Source organism: Elephas maximus, chromosome 3, assembly GCF_024166365.1.
Source record: "Elephas maximus indicus isolate mEleMax1 chromosome 3, mEleMax1 primary haplotype, whole genome shotgun sequence".
Classification (NCBI taxonomy): domain Eukaryota; kingdom Metazoa; phylum Chordata; class Mammalia; order Proboscidea; family Elephantidae; genus Elephas; species Elephas maximus.
In genome coordinates, this window is record NC_064821.1 from 136,151,434 (window position 1) to 136,173,773 (window position 22,340).

The 22,340-nt window shown below is 37.7% G+C and overlaps 1 protein-coding gene across 1 annotated transcript in view; it reads left to right on the forward strand.

The window, feature by feature from the left end:
• CLCA4 (chloride channel accessory 4) overlaps positions 1 to 21,603 on the forward strand; it is a 37,585-nt gene extending 15,982 nt beyond the window's left edge. The window contains exons 4-14 of the mRNA XM_049875556.1: positions 1,407 to 1,515; positions 3,017 to 3,194; positions 3,852 to 4,070; positions 6,036 to 6,263; positions 10,916 to 11,093; positions 13,028 to 13,134; positions 16,532 to 16,747; positions 17,288 to 17,555; positions 18,870 to 19,040; positions 20,565 to 20,795; positions 21,188 to 21,603. Coding sequence (XP_049731513.1) covers positions 1,407 to 1,515; positions 3,017 to 3,194; positions 3,852 to 4,070; positions 6,036 to 6,263; positions 10,916 to 11,093; positions 13,028 to 13,134; positions 16,532 to 16,747; positions 17,288 to 17,555; positions 18,870 to 19,040; positions 20,565 to 20,795; positions 21,188 to 21,603 — 2,321 coding nt within the window. The remainder of the gene's footprint in view (positions 1 to 1,406; positions 1,516 to 3,016; positions 3,195 to 3,851; positions 4,071 to 6,035; positions 6,264 to 10,915; positions 11,094 to 13,027; positions 13,135 to 16,531; positions 16,748 to 17,287; positions 17,556 to 18,869; positions 19,041 to 20,564; positions 20,796 to 21,187) is intronic.
• Positions 21,604 to 22,340: the final 737 nt, after the last annotated feature.

The window sequence follows — 22,340 nt, forward strand, 5'->3', positions numbered from 1 at the left end:
CCAGAAGATGCTGATGGTGCTGGTCCAAGGACCACATTTTGAGTAGCAGTACTAAAGAACACAAATGACGTCTGCATCGTACTGACATTTTCCCCCTACTTTTAGATCTCATATGAGCTAATTCATGTTACAGAAACACACATTATAGCAGAACAGACTGTATCCTGAGCCTCTCCTTCTCTACCTCCATTTCCTCTGAAGATTTTTCCCATTACTGATAATACAAAAATTCCTCTTGTTTCTTCTTCCTGCATCTCAACCTGGTGGTTTATGTATATTCTTCCATTCACTTGGAAATTCTTAGGGAAAAAAGTTTTTATTCTGATTCCCTATCTCTAAGCTTCTCCAAGTCAAGGACTACATATTACTCATCTTTATATTTTCTGGTATCTAGTATTAAAAAAAAAAAAATACCGTTGCTGTTGAGTCAATTCCAACTCATAGCTACCCTATAGGACAGAGTAGAACTGCCCCATGGGGTTCCCAAGGAAAAGCAGGTGGATTCGAACTGCTGATCTTTTGCTTAGCAGCCATAGCTCTTAACCACTGCACCAACAGGGCTCCAGTACCTAGTACAGTACTGTATATATAAAATTAATAATAATAATCATAGTGATATACTTAATGTTTAATATCACTTTAAGTAAATCATTTCATTTTGACTTCACCATGATTACATATGACTTATAGCAGTATTTCTCAGCTTTTTTTTTCTGTTATTACTCCACTAAGGAGCCTTCTTAAACATTTTTTTTTCTAATGCCCCCATGATATTTTAATATCACAAATATACTAATATCTGTTTCTGTAGTTGGGTGTTAGGCTTAAGAGAGATACAAACTATTATAATACTTAAGGCTTTTTTGCCTCCCCAGAACCAATTTTCCTTCCTTTGGAGGCACTATTACTTCCTTTGAAAATAATTTTTACAGATGAGACTCTGAGGCATAGACAGGTTAAGTAACTTGTCCAAGGATATACAGATAAGGGACAGAACACTCAATAAAAGTTGAATGAATAAATGGATAAATTAATAACTGGGTGGATGGATGGAGCAATGAATGATACAAAGAATATTACATTTTCTGTCCTGAAGAAGGCTTGCAATTTAATTATGTTGTATGTATCAGTCTCCCCTACTAGATAGCTTCAAAGGCTAAATATCCAGTCTAATCTGCCCACAGCAAGTACTCTATAAATGTTTTATTTATTTGACATGTTATGGAATAAAAGTAATATACTATATAATGTAATGTAATGTAGTATAATTTAATATATTTCTATAAACAAAAATATAAATGTTGGCAGTTAGAATTTAAATATTTGTGATTAAAAAAAACTTAAGCTATTTGAGAGGCAAATATTTTCTTCTGAATTATGAACATGTTTGAAATATTTTCCCACAGGTAGAGCACTTGTCCACGAGTGGGCCCATCTCCGGTGGGGAGTGTTTGATGAGTACAATGAAGATGAGCCTTTCTACAGCTCTAAGTCAAAAAAAATTGAAGCAACAAGGCAGGACCATTTAAAATTTGTTAAATGAGTTTAGGATGTAACTGATCTTATTTTCCTTAATTTGATTTCTTCCTTAATGCCAATCATTCCTTTTCATCTCAATGCGGATAACAGATGCTACGTTATGAAAAAGTGTATTTCTTTTATTTTAGAAAATTTATCGTAAAGTAGCTGGTTACCAATTTAAAACATCCATAACTTCAAGGGTGTGTGGTAGCCAATCTGACATATTTTATACCTCTCCACCAGAGCTGCCAATATTCATGTGTGCTAAAGTTATGCTCTGTGTAAAAAGTTGTGCTATATGCTCAGAAAAGATCAAAAGTATTGAAACGATGCTAGAAAGAACAAAAAGAGCCAAGAAGCAATGCTAAATGTGGGCTGAGTAAGATATTAATCAGTTTGAACAAGTCAACTGGGAATTTCTTGGAGATTTATAAAAATCATTTTTAATACTAATCCAGCATCACAGTTAATAATAGAAAATCTTCTTGGTTCTGAGATCAAGAGAGTAAAATGTTTGAGGGGATTTGTTTTAAAATTGGGTGCTATCGGCCTAATCACTGTTAGATGCCCTGCTGGGATAGCGACTTGTCACAAAGGAGCAAGCTGAAAGATACATATCAATAAAGGTCATTCCCCTGCCTTACCACATTGCGCCAGTTTTTAGGACGTGTATTTTAAAGAGTATCACATTTATTCCATTTGCTTATATTATGTCATACCTAAGTATCTAATTTCTGCTACAGAATACACATCATGGTTGTTGATAAAACCAGCTTAATTATGTTCACTGGGTTTTGGGGCAATGTAAGCATTAATATATTTAGGAGATGCCCAAAATGACTGAATGCAATCTCATCATTTCTTCCTGAATTTGAACTGGAAGCACATTGAAAAGGTGGGACTTTGTTCAAATCCCAGCATATTTATTGTAATTACTGCCACCCGTGACCAATTCCAAACAATAAAACATATGACTAAAATACTTCCATCATTCTTCATTCTAGAACCTACTGCCCTTTTTAGCAGCCCCTAACTCATTGGTTCCAGCCACATTCCCCTTTGGACAGCAATGCTCCTTGGTTAATCGAAACAATTGTAGCTATGCCATGTCCCATTCTTTGGGGGATTTCTCCTCTGGTAAGAAATCTATAAATAACTTTAAACTAATGTGGTTTCAAAGTTCCCTCACCAGGTGCCTGCAGCACATTTACCACCACAAGGCCAGCAGGACAGCCCCAGCTCTAATCCCAGCAGATAACGCAGCCATTGCATATATGGAGGTCCCACTGCAATTTTTTGAAACATTTCCCTCTGAAATTTCTTAAAAAACAGACATTGTTCTGGTAGAAACCCTTAACTTCGCTGTCAGAAAACGATATGATTGGTACACAAATAAGAATAAGAATCTTGATATAAAATGATCATTAACACTTAGGATTTTCAAAATGTGTTAATGATTAGGTTGCCTCAAAGACTAACTGTCGAATATTTTCAGGTGTTCCACAGGTATCTCTGGTATGAATAGAGTTTATAAATGTCAAGGAAACAGCTGTATAACTAGAAATTGCAGACTTGATTCTCAGACAAAACTGTACGAAAAAGATTGTCAATTCTTCCCTGATAAAGTTCAAAATGAAAAGGCATCCATAATGTTTATGCAAAGCATTGATTCTGTAAGTATGCCAAACATTGCTTCTAGAATTTATAACCAAATGACATAGTGCCATGTTTTTAACCTCAGGGAGTAGATGTATTAATATAGGGTTATTTGAATGTTGGCTGGCTCATAGTAAGCACTCAACCAGGGTTAGCTGCTATTATTATTAAAAATCCACCTTAGTATAATACTGTTTCCTCATTGAATAATATTCCATTCAATAAGCAACATATTTGCAGAACAGAGTTTTTATTTTTACAGATTTGTAATTAGATTTTAAATTCATGTTGTTGTTATTGTGTGCCATAGAGTTGATTCCAACACATAGTGAGTGACATCGTAAGACAGAATAGATCTGCCCCCACAGGGTTTTCTAGGCTGTAATCTTGACAGGAACAGATTACCAGGTCTTTTCTCCCATGGAGCTGCTGGTGGGTTCAAACCACCTACCTTTCAGTTAGCAGCTGAGTGTTTAACCATTGTGCCACCAGGGCTCCTTTAATATTCCTCTTAAAATTCAACTATGAATTCCTCAAGTATATGGCTTTGGGAGTAGAGGGCCATATACTTGAGGAGTTCATAGTTGGATAGAGAAATTGTTGTCTACCTTTTCTCAGCTTCCATATGTGGTGCATAGTATATAGAAATCCTTTTTCATCTTCTTACCTTTTAGGTTGTTGAATTCTGTAATGCAAAAAACCATAACCGAGAAGCTCCAAGCCTACAAAACAAAAAATGCAATTTCAGAAGCATATGGGAGGTGATCAGCAATTCTGAGGATTTTAGCAACACCGTGCCTATGGACGCACCACCCCCTCAACCTGTCTTTTCATTACTGAAGATCAGTCAAAGAACTGTGTGCTTAGTTCTTGATAAATCTGGAAGCATGTCGGTAAGCTTCATGGGCCCAATTTTCCCTGGATATAGGGGATTGGAGGGTGATTGGATAGCTAAGAAAACACTGTACTCTTTTCTGCACCTGGGTCGTCTTTAATTGCGTGATGGCATAAAGTCTTATCACTTCCTGTGGTCCTGACCTCAAAGGGGCAACAAAATATTGTAGTGAACAAAAGATGGCAATAGAGTTAAACAGACCCAATCCAAGAGTTCCTTTTTTTTTTTCCAGAAAATGGAGGGTTTACTTAGGAGGGCATTGAGGCCCCTTTAGTGAAGCTTTAGATAAAGGATCAGATCAGAACTAGAGATTGAAATATATAAATGGTTTCTAACCATGCCCCCTTTTATCTATTGGAAATGCTTGAGAGACATGAAAATAGAGTAGAATGGAAGCTGCTGAACTCCATAACCCAGGTCAAGGAACAGGATTAACCAAGATAATTTTTAATATGGCCTTATCTTATGTGTACCACCTATACAAATGACCTCTTTATGATCAAAGACACAGAAAAAAACTGTATCATAATAAAGAAGATATGACCCAATTCAGCCATTCATTTCTTCTACTAGCATTCAGTGAATGTCTACACTGTGACAAGCATTGTGCTAGGCTCTGGGAGTAGAAGGCCATATACTTGAGTGGTTTATAGTTGAATAAACAAAGCATTCTCTACCTCTCCTCAACTTTCATTTTCTGCTTCCTCCAGGAGGACCTGGGCTGGGCTGCTAGCTAAGCTAAGGACCTTTCCATTCATCTTTCACAAGGCCCAGTGCACACCCTTATTGCTGTACATTGTATGGAAATTACACATTTTATCCAAATATAGTGGGAGCGCCTCCTTGACTTGGAACCATGTCTTAACTCACCTTTGAATCCTCACTGCTTAGAACAGGGCTTGTCACACATAGATGGTCAATAAATAATTGTTGAACTCAATAAATTACAAACAAGCAGATACAATATGAAAATGCACTTCAAATAATGGCAATTTGAGATGAAACTAGAGTGCTAAAGGCCAGAAAAACATCTTCAACTAGTGGTGGTTACTGAAAAGGGGAGAGGATGGTTCAGCTGAATGCAATGAACATCAATAAAACAGGGCTTCTAGAAATGGCAGCAAAGTACTGGACACCAGCACAGAGAAGTGTCTAGAAAGTGTGATGGGGGAGAGAGGAGTTTCCTGATTGATAGACAGGCTGCAGGTACAGGCTTAAAGATAAAGCACAAAGGTGGAGAGAGTCCTCATTAATGGTAGTATAGGAGAAGTTTATCATTGTGATTTGGTTCCAGGGAGTTCAGAGGGAAAATTGGGCAGGGAGGAGAAAAGTGAGAGTGGGGTTGGTGAAGTAGCACAGATCAATGAGGCGATGAGCAAGAGTACAAATGTGTGAAGAAGCTTATATCCTGCCAGTGACCGAGTAAAGAGGGATGTGAGCCCTGACGTGTTACCAAAGAGCGGATGTCAATCAATCCATTGGTGGAGAAGTGGTGAGGGAAGGCAGGGAAAGAGAGGAAAGAGGCGAGGTCGGACTGTGCCTTTGGGACTCAGTTGCAGCTTGGGTAAGTTTTACCTTTTGAGAAGTGGGTGATACAAATGGTTAAGTACTGGACTACTAAATGAGAGGTTGGTAGTTCAAACCTAGCTAGAGGCACCTCAGAAGTAAGGCCCGGCAAACTGCTTCCAAAAGGTCACAACCTTGAAAACCCTAAGGAGTGCACCCAAGGTTCTGCTCTAGTTAAAAGCCTCTGCTCCTTACTATACTATCATATGTCCTGTAACACCTATATTTCTCAATTTTATCAACTGAAAAAAAAAATGATAATGGCTTTCTTTCATAACACCAGTTACTATTCATAGAAAATTCTTACCAACAAATTCTGTGCACTCATCTTATGAAATCTGCTATTACCTTCCAGTGGAAAATCATATGATTGTTTTTCTTGTTCTCTTTTATTCAGGGTTATAATCGCCTAAATCGAATGAATCAAGCGGCCAAACATTTCCTGCTGCAGACCATTGAAAATGGATCCTGGGTTGGAATGGTTCATTTTAACAGTTCTGCCTACGTCCAAAGTACACTAATCCAAATAATAAGCAGCAATGAAAGAAGCAAGCTCTCAGAGGGCCTACCTACAGCAGCTTCGGGAGGAACTTCCATCTGCTCTGGAATCAAATCAGCATTTCAGGTGAAAATCATTCTGCAAATATAGATTGCCCCTTTTTTGTTTGTTTGTTTGTTTTTTAGGACTGTCTTAGTCATCCAGTGCTGCTATAACAGAAATACCAGAAGTGGATGGCTTTAACAAAGAGAAGTTTATTCTCTTACAGCCCAGTAGGCTAGAAATCCGAATTCAGGGTGCTAGCTCCAGGGAAGGCTTTCTCTTTCTGTCGGCTCTGGAGGAAGATCCTTGTCATCAGTCTTCCCTCAGCCCGGGAACCTCAGGTCCAAAGGACGCGCTCTGATGCCGGTGCTGCCTTCTTGGTGATATGAGGTTCCCACGTCTCTCTGCAAGCCTGTCTCTTTTATATCTCAAAAGAGATTGGCTTAAGACACTATCTAATCCTGTAGACCTCATCAATATAACTGCCCCTAATCCATCTTATATCATAGTGATGGGATTTACAACACAGGGAAATCACATCAGATGATAAAATGGTAGACAGTCATACAAGGGAATCATGACCTAGCCAAGTTGACAGATATTTTTGGAGGACACGATTCATGACAAGGACATTTCTATTTTAAGTGCTGCTGCACACACTTACTGCCTAATTTTAACATAATTAGTTTTTAAAAGTATAGTGTTAATAAGCACACAGGAAAAAAAACTCAGCTTTTTTTAAAGATTGGTGAATCAATGAATAAACCAACAAGTGACTAAATGACAATAAAACCAAACCGATACTAAACCAGTTGCTGTGCAGTCAATCCCAACTCATAGTGACCCCGTGTATGTCAGAGTATAACTGTGCTCCATAGGGTTTTCTATGGCTGAAGTTTCAGAGGTAGACCATCAGGCCTTTTGGTTAGCAGCCGAGAGCATTAACATTTGCATCTCCCAGGGACTCCAAATGACTATAAAGTCCCACTAAATTATAAGCTCAATGAAGGAAGGCAATTTATCTGTGTTGTTACCATCCAAAGTAAGTCCTCAATAAATGTTTGTTAAATAAATGAATGTACTTGGACAGCAAAAGCAACTGACTTTTAGGGCAATGAACAAGTTGTATGGTATGATTACACCCTAAGCCAATCCTCATTTCCGTTTGTGTGAACTGAGTTTGGGCAATCTAATGGTTTACCTATTAAGGCAGATGAAGCAGAGACTGTTAGTCCTATTTAGGGAAAGGTGGATGCTGGTTAGGGAAACCCTGGTGGCGTAGTGGTTAAGTGCTACTGCTGCTGACCAAAGGGTTGGCAGTTCGAATCTGCCAGGTGCCCCTTGGAAACTCTGTGGGGCACTTCTATTCCATCCTATAGGGTTGCTATGAGTCAGGATTGACTCGACAGCACTGGGTTTGGTTTTGGTTTTGTGGTATGCTGGTTAGAGCATGGACTTGACATCAGAATCCCGGCTGTGCAACTTACTAGCTGTGTGATCTTAGGCCAAGTTTCCAGTCTCTTTGTACACTTACCACCTTATCTGTAATTATCTTTAAAATACAGGAAAATAAGAATGTCCATTATGAGGGTTAAATGAAATGATACATTTAACACACTGAGAAAAATACTTACTATATTGCATAGTAAATATATAATTCACATAAACTGTCATTATGAGCATTACTTTTATCCAGATGGTCATCTTGAGCTTGTAATATCAATTGTGTCCTTTTACTGCTTAGAAATCTTTACTGCCTCCTCACAGTCTATAATATTAAGTTCGAATTCCTCAGCAGCCTGATGTTATTCAAAAGCTTCCCACTCCCCAGTAAAACTGCCTTCACGCATCTTTCCAGCCTGATTTCTCAGTTCTCCTCTCCTGATGCTCTATTCTCCAACCAAATTACTGCACACGTTGTTCTCCAAGCCCCTATGTACTAACCACCTCCATATCTTTGCCCATGCAGTTCCTAAAATGCTTCCTTCTTTCCCATCTTTGCATGTTAAAATTCCACCAAGTCATCAAAACCCTTTCTCCTTCATGTTGGCTCTCCTCTTACTCCCAATCATATTGAACCTCTGTCTTTTGTGAATTGCATGGCAAGTTACTGCAGATGTCTAACATGCAGGCCTGGGTTCAAGTCTTAATTGTCACTTAACGGCTCTGTGACCTTAAGCATGATTGTAAACCTCTCTAGTCCATCTCTAGTCCACAGTTGCCTCACCAGTAAAATGGGGTAATAAAAGCTAGCACATAGAATTATTCATGTTTTCATTTATTCAACATTTATTTATTGGCTGCCTGTTTTATGGCAAGCAAAGCACTGTGTAAGACACTGGGATACAATAAGAGCAATAATTACAGATAGTGGAGGGGGGTTGTAAAGAGGCCAAATAGGGTGGCATGATAGAGAGTAAATGGCAAAGGAGAGGAACTGCCTACTTTAAGTAGAGTGGACAATCAGGTCCTCTCTGAAGAGGTGTCATTTTATTTCAGATTTATGTCTTACCTTAAGCTTAAAGGAAGGGAAGGAGCCAGTGGTTCAGGCAGAAGGAGGAGCACAAAGTCCCTTAGGAAAGGGGGAAAAGAACTGACTTGTTCTCAGAAATGATAGAAGCTAGTGGTGCTGGAGGTGGGTGAATGAGGAGGTACGAAAAGTGTTTGGAAAGGTAGGCAAAGACTAGAACTTTCAAAGCTTCAGAAATTAAGGTGAGAGGTTTGGATTTTATTTTAAATACAACAGAAAATTATTGAAGGGTGTTAAGCATTAGAGAGGGGTGATTAATTTTTGTTCTAGGAAAACGGCTCTGGTTGTCCCATATAAAATAGATTGTAGGGCTCAAGCGTGGTAGTAGGGAGATAGGTTGGGAGCTTGGATTTAGATTAAATTATATAACATATAAGACACATGTAACACATAGCAACAGTTCTATAAATAGTAGCACTATAATGTTTTTTTCTCTTGGACTATAGAATATTCTGCCTTATATTTTAATTGTGTCTTTGTTGCTTATCACTATAATCTCCTAAATCTCTGAAGCAATGCTCCATAAATATTTTTTAACTGAACTCAATTTTTTCAACATTCTAATAACAACAAAGGAACAAATATACCTAATAAGGAATAACCCAGTGCCGTCAGAAGCATGGATATATAGAACTGGAAGACACTTTAATCTAGCTCAATCCTCTTCTTTTACACATGAAGAATTTGTAACTCAGAGAAAATTAATGATGTTTCCATAGTTACAAATCTACCCAGAGAGTGAAACTAACAATGAAATTTCATAGATACTTAATTGAACTGTCCTGTGAAATGCTAGAGTAAAAGATTCTTAAGGCCTGCTTCCCTGTAAGCTACCTCCATGAATGCAGAAGCCATGTAGTTCCTACTGAATCTCAGCATCCAGCACATTGACTGATACATTATAGAAAGTCCCCAGTAAATAAACAATGCAAGAAAGGGAGCGGTAAAGGAGAGAGAACACTACATCACCAAAGGATCTTCATGTTGCACTCAAATGAGTACCCATTATCGGATAGGGATGTTGTAACTATGGGAAAATCTGTGATGCTTTTAAGTTTCTAAGTAATTATAAAAGCACTTCTCTATCTCACAGTTTGGATTTAATGCATGTCAGAGAATATTTCTCATATGCTAGAAATATGTAATAGTCACTGCTTGCCTCCAAACTTGCAAAAATAGTGATGAGGGGGGTCACTTTTTTCTCTGATATAAGCCTTATTAGGGGTTTCTGCATCCCAAATCCTCTTCTGCAAATCTACCCACACCTCCACTCTTTCTTTCTACGTCCATGACAACCACTGCTAATACATCATAGCATTTTTTCTTCTTGGCCTGGACCAAATTTCTTAAAATAGTGTTCAAAGAAGCCACTACCAATTAAAGCTGTCAGCGAAGATGAAATAGCATTGCTTTCCTGGGCTAAGTTCTCTTTATCCTATCTTGTATCTTGTAGGTACCTAATATTCAGAACTCTGAGTTTTCAAAATATTTTGTTTTGTAGTCTGATGTAGAAAAAGAGTTCAAGTTACAAATAGAACTCAATAAATGCAATCCATGTTTACTTTGAGCACCACCTATATGCTGAGTTCTGTGCTATTACTTTTGGAAGTAAGATAAAAATTTTTATCAAAGTCTCTAACCTCAAGATACATAGAGCTTTATAATTACACTGAGGGCTTCCTCATTATTACATTATTTACATTTTTCTTTATGAAATGTTATGCATTGACTTTTTCTGTTGAGGGGGATTTTTTCTGCATCTAACTGTATTTATGACTGACCATACACTGAGGGCTTGGCAGAGGGTAGTTTTGTTAAAGAAAGCGGAATATTTAATGCCAAGTTCCCCCATTATATTTCGGTGTGTGGATGTCCTGAATTCCTCAGCTTTCTCTAATTATACTTTTGGGGTCTGGTTGTTCCTCAAGCTGAGATATCACTGTCATTTAATCCAGGGAAGATTTTCCACAGCCATGCTCCCACATAGCTTTATTTTAAACATTTCCTGTAGCAGGTAGATGCAAAAAAAAAGTTATGGCTAAATTCCCCTGGGGGTTGTGCATTACAGATTCTATGATTTTAAAACAGAGGCTATGTCTTCTATTCTGCACACTTGTTGATTTTCTCTGGAATTTTTTTTCTTGTTCCCACCAGCCCATTTGATCTAGGTATACCTGGTAATTAACACCCTAAATTATGTTTGCAGATAATTAAAGAGCGTTTCCAACAAACAGATGGATCTGAAATAGTGCTGCTGACTGACGGGGAGGACACTACTGTAAGGAGTTGTATGGATGATGTGAAACAAAGTGGGGCCATTATTCATTTAATTGCCTTGGGGCCATCTGCTGATGAAGCAGTAATAGAGATGACCAATGTAACAGGTAAAATATGACCTATAGAGTCTAGTCCTTTGATAGCAATGAATAAATGAAGAGGCTGAGAACTCAACAACTTCTCTCAAGTTCCTGATCTGACAGACACTGTGCCAGGAGCTAGGGACCAGAGTTGAGCCAGACACAGTCACTGCTCTCAAGGTGCTCACAGTCCAGGTGGCCTGAGAGACAAATAAAACTGCTAATCAGATAATATAATCACATAATATTCCCTCATAACAAGAGAAACACCTAGGAATAAAGTTCTGTGTGAGAAGAGGAAGCCATTAATTCTCCCAGGATTGGATGGAGTCAGGGAAAGAAGGCATCAAGGAAGGTGACTTCTGAGCTGAGCCTTGAGAAAGGTGTTGAACTTCTTTGGGAGAAAAAACAGGTAGGAGAAGATTAGAAGATTAGGCCATAAGCAAAATCATGTTGGGATGATAGTGCAAACATGTATAGGGAATGGTGGGAAATCCAGTGAGACCAGAGCACAGGCTGTGGGGTGCAGGACAGGATTAACAGAAGCTCAGGTTTAACAGATCTAAAAAACTAAGTTTCTAGATTAAGCATTAATTATGGTAGCTATATGGAGCCCTGGTGGCGCAGTGCTTAAGAGCTTGGCTGCTAACCAAAAAGGTGGGCAGTTCGAGTCCACCAGCCCCTCCTTGGAAACACTATGGCGCAATTCTATCCTGCCTATAAGGTCGCTATTACTTGGAATCAACTCAACGGCAACGGGTTTGATTTGGTTTTATGGTAGCTGTACGGAGCCCTGGTTGCCCGGTGATTAAGTGCTCAGCTACTAACCAGGAGATCAGCAGTTCAAATCCACCAGCCACTCTGCAGGAAAAAAATGTGGTAGTCTGCTTCTGTACAGATTACAGCCTTGGAAACAATATGGGGCAGTTCTTCTCTGTCCCATAGGGTCACTATGAGTCGGGATCGACTCAATGACAATAGGTTTGGTTTGGGGTTTTATGGTAGCTGGTAGCTGTTGTCCTTGACACACATGTGATGGAAATGGATTATATGTTTCCAAGGCCTTCTTGAAGGTAGCAAATATTCTTCTGAGTATCAATTATTGTACTGAGTTGGCTTCTAATGTTACCAAATATATATTTGCTTTTTAAATATCTTAGTTTTATAAACTTCCACTGTTTTCATAATGCTTTCATGGCTATCGTAAGGTTTATTTCTATCTCAAACAAACCCCCATAAGTAGTACTCTTTTGGACTTGTCTCTGTTGTTTACAGTTTTTCTATCTCCTCATTGCCTGTTATTTCTAGGATACCTCCATTTAGCGGCTCATTAACCTTTCTAATTTTCTGATTCTGACCTACTATGGCTGGAAAAACCAAAAGCCAATATAGTTAGAATTGTATTTTGAATAATGTCCCTGGATGGCACAAACTGTTTTGGGCTATGAACCGTAAGGTTGGTGGTTCGAACTCACTGAGCAACACCATGAAAGAGAGGTCTGGTGACCTGCTTCCATGAAGCCCAGAAAACTCTATGGAGCAGTTTTACTCTGCAACACATGGGATCACCATGAGTCTGACAACAATGGGTTTGTTTTTTTCAGCTTGGTATCTTAAATAAAGGCAAATAATTCCCCTAAAGGGCTGTGAGCTTTACCACATGGAACTGAAACATCTTTTAGTATTCTACGGTTATTTGATATATTTCAGCTAGCTAAAACCTTAGCTAAACCGTAGATAAGTAAGGTATTAAGATAGTTTACACTTCATAGTTATGACATTTGTAGATTAAATTTTTCGAGTTAATCTTTACACCTGATATCAGCCTATGCTAATAATACTGAAAGCATGATTTTGTTCACATTTTATTACTTTATTATATTTTGTTATATTATTAATAACTAAAATCCGATTAGTACTTATTTCTAGAAAGTAACTTTGCTAATATATTTACATTTTAGGGGGAAGTCATCAATACGCTTCAGATCAAGCCCAGAGCAATGGCCTCATTGATGCTTTTGGGGCCCTTGCATCAGGAAACACCGATATCTCTCAACAGGCTCTCCAGGTCAGAGTTCCCATCCTTGGGTTTTCATGTTTGCACTTAGCTATAATCATGTAAGAGAAGGTGGTAGCTATATACTTTGAATTCTATGTTTTTGTCCTAGTAAAGTTTTAATTAAAATATAAACTTCAGCCTTAAACAGGAATTATTATTTAAATACAACCCAATTATATGGTGAAATGAGAGTTTACATGCATGATTTTGATATTAAGTGATTTGGAAATAGAATAGGAGTTATACAAAAAAGTATATGCTATAATTCTGCTAAACCCACTCCTTTTGTCACCTTCTGTGCCTCAGTAGCACCACTATTTTCAGTTACTTAAATTCAAAATCTTTGAGTAAACTGAGATTCTTCTTTATTCATGCTCCATATACAATGTCAGGCAACAGGTTGACTTTTCCTTCAAAACATGTTTTACAAAAAACTGTTTCTCTCCATATCCATTCCTATATGTGGATACAGAGTCTATTCAAGTCATTTTTTTGCTAAGACTGCTATCTTCCATATTCAAGTTCATCAAGTCACTGCCTACAGTAAAACTTGCTATAATTACCCAATCAAACCTATTTTGCTCTACCTCAAAACAACAAGGAGCACAGAGTATATTTAGTATCTGTTAAGTTGGATGTGGGCATAGGATAATATGTGCAGATTGGTATGGGAGATCTGGTCTGTAGAGCTATCCTGCAAACTGGGCTGCAAAATAATTTGTAGATCTAGTCCTTTAGTAGATGGAAAATAAATTAATTGAGAATAGAAGTCAATTTTGAGGTTCTCGACGTGGTTGACTGAGAGAATGATAATTCCACTTACTGAAATTGAAAACTAAGTACAGAAAACTTATTTCGATGAAATTATTTGGTGCTCTGTTTCAGCCTTATTAATTTTAAGTAGATGGTAGAACATTCAAATGGCATTCTCCAAAAGGCATTTAAAACTATAATAACAGAATATCAAAAATCAGCTAGTAAGGTTGGGCTGAGGACTGTGGGGACCATGGTCTCAGGGGACATATAGCTCAATTGGAAAAGCATAGTTTATAAAGAAAATGTGTACATTCTACTTTGGTGAATAGTGCGTGGGATCTTAAAAGCCTGTGAGCAGCCATCCGAGACACTCCCCTGGTCTCACTCCTTCAGGAGCAAGGGAAATGAAGAAAATTAAAGACACAAGGGAAAGATTAGTCCAAAGGACTAGTAGACCACAACTACCACAGCCTCCGCCAGACTGAGTCCGGTACAACAGGATGGTACCTGACTACCACCACTGACTGCTCTGACAGGGATCACAATAGAGGGTCCTAGACAGAGCTGGAGAAAAATGTAGAACAAAATTCTAACTCAAAAAAGACCAGACTTACTGGCCTGACAGAAACTGGAGAAACACCAAAAGTATGGCCCCCAGATACCCTTTTAGCTCAGTAATGATGTCACTCTGGAGGTTCACCTTTTAGTCAAAGATTAGACAAGCTTATAAAACAAAATGAGACTAAATGGACACACCAGCCCAGGAACAAGGACTGGAAGGCAGGAGGAGACAGGAAAGCTGGTAATAGGGAACCCAAGGTTGAGAAGGAAAAGTGTTGACATGATGTGGGGTTGTTAACCAAAGCCATAAAACAATATATGTACTAACTGTTTAATGAGAAGCTAGGTTGTTCAGTAAACCTTCATCTGAAGTACAATAAAATAAGTAAATAAAAAGACAGCAAAAAGAAAGAAAAAAATCAGCTAGTAAAGAGACGTGTGATGAAGGAGGTGTTCAAAGTTTATTTGCTTCCTCTTCTGTTTTTCTTTTGTAAGTTTCACCAGTGGTTTGTCGATTTTGTTGATCTTTTCAAAGAACCAGAGTCCTTAAAAAGTGTGAGAAGAGAGTCCTTAAAAAGTGTGGAGGAATCAGGAAGAAAGTTTTTTTCCCCTCACTTGAAATGTTTATGGTTGCTTCTTAAATAAGGAAATAACAAAAAGAAAGCAAATTTTTTGCAAGATTAATCTGAATTCATGTGCATGGTGGGTAGGACTTCAGCGAGTGTAGTGGCCAGCAAGAACCTTGTTACAGTGATCTAACATGAGTTCGTGGAAACATGGACTTGGATGGTGACAGCTGGATTCAGAAGAAAGGCTGCATTGCACATAATATTCCCCTAGAACTTCTATGCCACTAAACCCCTCTAGCTTTCCTATCCTATCCTGATAGGGAATCTTTAAAAAGTCATTTGTATTCAAATTGAACTTGATAACAGTACTTTGTCCACTCAAAGATATGTGCTCTTAATAGAGGTCCGGGATTTTTGTCAAAAAAAGAAAAAAAAACGATATTTCAATGGTAGAATTCACTCCCTTCAGGACCAGAGTGAAGGTATTTTTGGCTTAGAACTAAGTTGCAGTAGAAGTGGGGTTTCCCACTGTTCCTGAAATTACACTTCCCTAGAAAGCACCTTCTTGGGCAATGGATAAAGCTGGCTTTTCTTGACTAAGAATTATCCACAAAGACTTTTCAAAAACTCTTTGTTCAAAGTTCCTCTCAAAGAATGGTCCTATCTTTCACTTGCTTTCTTCTCAGCATTCTAAACTTCAAAGAATTCAGTTTGCCCTTTTCTCTTTTTGTTGAAAATTTATTGCCCTGAAGATATTCACTCTTTCATATGTGTAAAATTACTTCAGGATTTCACACCAGGAAAAGATCTATGAACCATCGTCTCAATTATTTGCTAGGCCTCATTTTCTTCTTCAGGCCATCCTCACCCTATCTCTACTCAAATACTCTAAACCCATTGCTATCCAGTCAATTCCAACTTATCGACCCTATAGGAAAGAGTAGAACTGTCCTATAAGGTTTCCAAGGCTGTAATCTTTCCAGAATCAGGAAACAGACTGCCACTTCTTTCTCCCATGGAGTGGCTGGTGAGTTGAAACCACTGACCTTTGAGATAGCATCTGAGCCCTTAACCACTGCACCACTAGGGCTCCTTTCAAATACTCTAGTCAACATTTAGTATTTTCCTTTGGGACATCATGAAGATGGGCAAACTGAGGGTAGAACATACACACACACTCTACAGCGAATTCTTCTCTATGGCTATAGCACCGTTCAGTGCTGAAGCCTGGGTAAGTGTTTGGTAGACAACTGATAAATAATAATAAGGCCATCTCTCAAACAGTAAAGCCCAAGCTTCTACTCTAAGCTTTTCTCATACCTTCTCCTTTTTACAGATCCTATATTTCCACACTTTCTGACTGTCAACTGTCATATCCCAATCAGCTTTCAAAGAGTTCACAAGCCTAATTGGCATGCCATATATAAGCTTGTTCCCAGGCCAGAAATTAAAAACTATCTTTAAAAGAAAATGAAATCATTCTCTTCTCCAGCATTAAGTTTTAAAATATATTCTAACAGCTTGAAAGTACGGGATTAACCCTCACCAATGATCTCTGGATGAATGGCACAGTAATCATTGATAGCACGGTGGGAAAGGACACATTCTTTCTTGTCACATGGGACAAGCAGCCCCCCAGTATTTCTCTCTGGGATCCCAATGGAATACTGATGGGAGGATTCACAGAGGACGTAGTTTCCAAAATGGCCCATCTCAGCATTTCAGGAGTTGCAAAGGTGAGAAATCAGCTTTTAGACTTCCTTGCTTACAGGTTTTTTAAGTTTAAAATAAATTGTGTAATATCATATGTTATTTTCTAAATGCCTGATCCCATTTTCAAAATTAAGATAAAAGTAGAATGTACTTTCCATCCCTATGTGACCCTGAAATTCGATGGAAGGAAAAAAGAACTTATGTTATCAGGGAAAAGAAGAAAAGGGTAAAATATATGCAGACAAAGAAGAACTTTCGAGAGGAGATATGGGTAGAGTCTATGCAACATGGTATGCACGCACCTACGGCCTCCTTTCTTACTAGCCCCACTCTGAGGCCAAAGAATAAGGGCAAGACAGAGGCAAACTTTGAAAATGAATTTTATCAGGTGATATTTCATCAGGTGTATAAACCATGCATGGTGCTAGTGGAAATGCCTGTTTGAAATACCTCCATTCTCATGTCTGGAATACTGTATAAACTCTCAAAAACTTGTTTTTGTATGGAAACACAGAAAATAGCTTCACCTTGAAAACTTACTATATTTCCATTGAATTTTTTAGGTGGGCATTTGGACTTACAGTCTTCAAGCCAAAGTAAGTTCAGAAACATTAACTATAACAGTAACTTCACGGGCATCAAATTCTTCAGTGTCTCCAATCACAGTGAACGCTAAAATGAATAAAGACATAAACAGCTTCCCTAGCCCAATGATTGTTTATGCAGAAGTTCAACAAGGGTACTTACCTGTTCTTGGAGCTAACGTGACTGCCTTCATTGAATCAAAGAATGGGAAAATAGAAACTTTGGAACTTTTGGATAATGGTGCAGGTAATTCATAGATTTTTAAAATAAGCCTATATTTTCATAAGTGGGGCTCTGTAGCATTGTGGGGCAGTAGGACAGGCACTAGAAGAATTGATGCAGATAACCAAAGAACATCAGGAGAGGCAGGAAACTCTGTCCAGGTGATACCTACAAAGTGCTTATTAGCACAGTGTTTTCCAGATAGTAGGCACTCAATAAATATTAGCTATTGTTACCATTATTGCTTGTCATCTAGTCCAATCAATGTCTGGTTGTCTTAGAGTAGTGGTTTTCAAACTTTAGTGTCCATGTGAAACAATTGGATAGTTTTTTAAAACACCAATTGCTGGGCCCAACCCCAGGAAGCCCAGGAATTTACATTTATAACAAGTTCCTGAAATACACAGATGCTGCTCCTGGTCCAAGGATTTCACTTTAAGAGCTCTGAGTTAAGAGTGTTAACCTCCCTGGGAATTGTGTTTGCAATTTGGCAGATAATTCCAGTGCTGGTAATATCAGGAAATATACCTATAATACCCTATTCCCCTGCTTGCTCAAAAGGTTATCCTAATAGTAGAAAAGGTTTTCCACTGTCAGAGAGGGAGTTAATGGATCGATAGAGCAAGAACTGAATCTTAAAAAAAAGAAAGGAGTGATTGAGGATAAGTCTAAATAGGTACTTTGTAGTTGACTATGGTGAGAATGAAACCCTGGTGGCATAGTGGATAAGTCCTATGCCTGCTAACCAGAAAGGAGGTTGGCAGTTCAAACCCACCAGGCACTCCTTGGAAATTCTATGGGGCAGTTCTACTCTGTTCTGTAGTGTCACTACGGGTCGGAATTGACTCGATGGGAATGGGTTTGGTTTTTGGTTTTATGTTGAGAATGAAATCCTGAGCAGACACTTGTTCTTTAGTGAGGAACCTATAGAATTGAACAGAGGAATGACCTAATTAATGAAATAAGGTTAGCAGGAAGTAGACTTATTTGCTGAGAAATCAGTAAGAAGGGTCCCATAATAATCTACAAGTAAAATGATAATGGCCAGAATGGTGAGGTATTTATTGTACATATACACATATAAATATGGGTATTATGCATATATACACATATATGTGTGTGTATATATATGTATATCAATCATAATAACTCAAAGATATCAATTCAACAAGATACTGTCTTCTGGTAGAGCATAAGGAAACTATTCTCCAAGAGAAGAGTCTCAACGGGAGCCCAATATAGGGTGTGGGCTTATAAAGGTCATATAGTTGACTTAGGAAATGCATATATTTCTCTTTTTCTTTGCAATAGTAATTTATTCCTTCACTCCTATTACAGGTGCTGATTCTTTCAAGAACGATGGGGTCTACTCCAGGTATTTTATAGCTTATTCTGAAAATGGCAGATATAGCTTAAAAGTACGGGCTCAAGGAGGAAAAAACACTGCCACAAAAAGCTTGAGGCATCCACTGAACAAAGGTGCCTATTCACCAGGCTGGGTGGTGAATGGTGAGTAACTCATGATATCAGAAATCCAGTGCTGGCTTGAATAATAGACTTCAAACATTTTACTACTCAGAGTATATCTTTTCCCATTATGGAATGAAGTTTTCAGACAAACACAATAAATGTAAGTCCCTGGGTGGTACAAACAGTTAGCATGCTTAGCTGCTAATCAAATGGCTGGAGGTTCAAGTCCACACAGCGGCACCTCGGAAGAAAGCCCTGGGCATCTACTTCCGAAGAATCAGCTGTGGAAAACACTAAGGAGCACAGTTCTACTCTGGCCATGAATCATATCTGACTTAGTGACAAGTGGTTTTTTATTACTATTAGCAGTAGTTGGGAGTGATTAACCTAGATCAACAATAATAAGCCTAATTTTCAGCTCAAGATGAAGGAAACAAGCCAGTATTTTATGAGCCTAAGTAGAAGCCAGTGGCAGAATTTGTCCTCAAATCACAGATGTTGTAAAAGATATGTAAACATGTAAACGTTTATTTGGAAAGTCAAAAGAAAAAAAGTGTGGAGTAAGGTGACAATAAGGATTAAGAACAAATTCTTTGATAATTTTCCTTTGTCTTGTTGCTTATGTTGTGACTTCTCAGGGCTTTCTGTTAGCAATTGGAATATAATCAAAAGTACTATCCTTTAGCACTTGAAGCATAAACGGAGGGAGCTGGTACAAGTGCATGGAAGGGGACTGGCAAGGATTTGTCCAGGTTTATTCTCACCCTGGAGATAATTTGAGAGGTTAAGCAATTCCTTTAAAGAAAAGAGATATTGAATTATGTAACATTATTTACATTCTTGGGCCCTTAATACCAAAGAAATTCGCAGTTTGTATTCTACAAGATCCTGGTCAGGATGCCAAAGGAAGAATTCCCCCACCGATGAGTGTGACAACAAAGAAATCAGTGACTCGCAATGACTCTCAATGTCACCATGCACAAGTAGAATTTGTTTTACCAAACTGCCTATATATTTTCTGCAGCAGAAGAATGGTGAAAAGAGGAGTTAATAATACATAATTAGGAAAAAAAGCCAAAGTTCTGTTGAATTAGATCTTATATAGCCACTAAAAATATCAAGAGTTAGAATACTCTAGGACATAAACCAAAAACCAAACACAGTGCCGTCAAGTCAATTCCAACTCATAGCAACCCTACAGGACAGAGTAGAACTGCCCCACGGAGTTTCCAAGGAGCGCCTGGTAGATTTGAACTGGTGACCCTTTGGTTAGCAGCCATAGCATTTAACCACTACGCCACCAGGGTTTCCCTCTAGGACATAGCTCATCGAAAATATCATTAACTAATTTCTCATAGAATTTCAAAAATATCCTTGGGTTATATTGTCACCATATTTTTTATTCTTGCTGCACTACCTTGACTTATGATTTTGTTGCCACACTTAGTAAAAGTGTGACTGTGTATATGAAAAAAACTAAAGGAAAGGACAATCAGGTTGGGGAAATCAATTCACTGGGTTCTGGAACCGAAACCTGTTATAACCAGAAAGTTTTCAATGCAGGGGAAATTGAAGGGAACCCGCCAAGACCAGAAATAAATGATACTCAGACAATTTCGGAGAGTTTCAGCAGAACAGCATCTGGAGGTGCATTTGTGATTTCAAATATTACAAGTGATCCCTTGCCTGATCTGTACCCACCAAGTCAAATCACAGACCTTGATGCCAACCCCAATGAGGATCAGATCACTCTAACATGGACAGCACCAGGAGATGATTTTGATGTCGGAAAAGGTAAGGTAAAGTGTCATGTGGTACTCACTTATGTGAAAAGTGTTTGAGAGAAGATAGGTTGAAAAGGTAGATGAAAGAAGAAGCAATTTTCAATTATCAGCTCAGTAAAGTATTAATTTTATAATCATAAATTATATTCTAATTTTACAGTGTGATATATTTTAATCAATCAAACATGGTACATTTTAACCTATCTCAATTTTTTATATAATGCAGGTAGCAATTAGCAGAGTTTTCAAAGTCAGAATTCAGCTTTTATTTAAAAATGTGTAAGGTTTTGCATATGAGTGTGAACTTCAAATAACTAAGCAATATTTTTGATGAGAAAAATAAATATAAATTGAAAGTAGTGTGCTTCAACTCCTGAACTACCTGTAACTTTTTTTCCTTAGTTCAACGGTATATCATAAGAACAAGTGGAAGCATCCTTGACCTAAGAGACGACTTTGATCACGCTCTTCAAGTAAACACCACTGATCTGTTACCAAATGAAGCCAACTCCAAGGAATACTTTACATTTAAACCAGGAAATATCTCAGAAGAAAATGCAACACATATATTCATTGCCATTCAAAGTGTAGATAAAAGCAATTTGACATCAAAATTATCTAACATTGCACGAGTAGCTTTGTTTACTCCTCAAGCAGATCCTAGTCCTGGTGAAAATCATCATAACACTGGAGTTAACATTTCTACCTTGGTGTTATCAGTGGTTGGGTCTATTGTAGTTGTTAGTATTATTTTAGGTATCACCATTTGCATTTTAAACATGAAAAGAAATGCAAGTAGGCCTAGGACTGGTTTTTAACAAAACCAACAAAAATGAAGGATATTTGTGAATTTTTTAATGTATTCTGTTTAATCACAAACTCATAAAAATAACCTTAAGAGATCTCGGAAGGATACTTTGATTAAATATAAACATCCAGGAATATCTGAAAAACTATAAGTCAATATTAAAAGTTTAATTATTTTATTTATCATATATAGTGATGAATAAAGATCCTTTTTTCATATTGATACCTAGTTGTATGTTATTTGATACAAGCATTTTTTAGAATATTTCAAACTTCATCAAAAAATTAAAGTTGTCTATTTGGGTAGTCAGAATACAAGCGTAAGAAAGCAAAGAAGCAATATTTGCAGGAAAATGAGTTTAGCCTTGGCCCTATTAAGTATAAACTGATGGTATTATAGTCTCCAAAAGTCTTCAAGTGTTTGCTATAATAGCTAAGGTCTTGTTTATTGCAGTTTATGGAAATAGAGGATATTAGTCACTACCTGTCAAACCTACTTTTTCTTTATTTCAGCTCAATACAAACATATATCTATTCATTTTCCCTTAAATAGCCATACTTCCTTGTGTACTTTTTCTTTCATTATAACAAAGAATTACTACAGCTACTATATATTGCCCTTGTTTACAGATAAAGGAAAGTAACTATTTTTGAACCACAATATTTTAATTCATTTCTAAGAATCACAGCCTAAGAGACAGAGCTGTACTTCAAAACTCACATCTGATTAATTTGAAGTATGATGCTC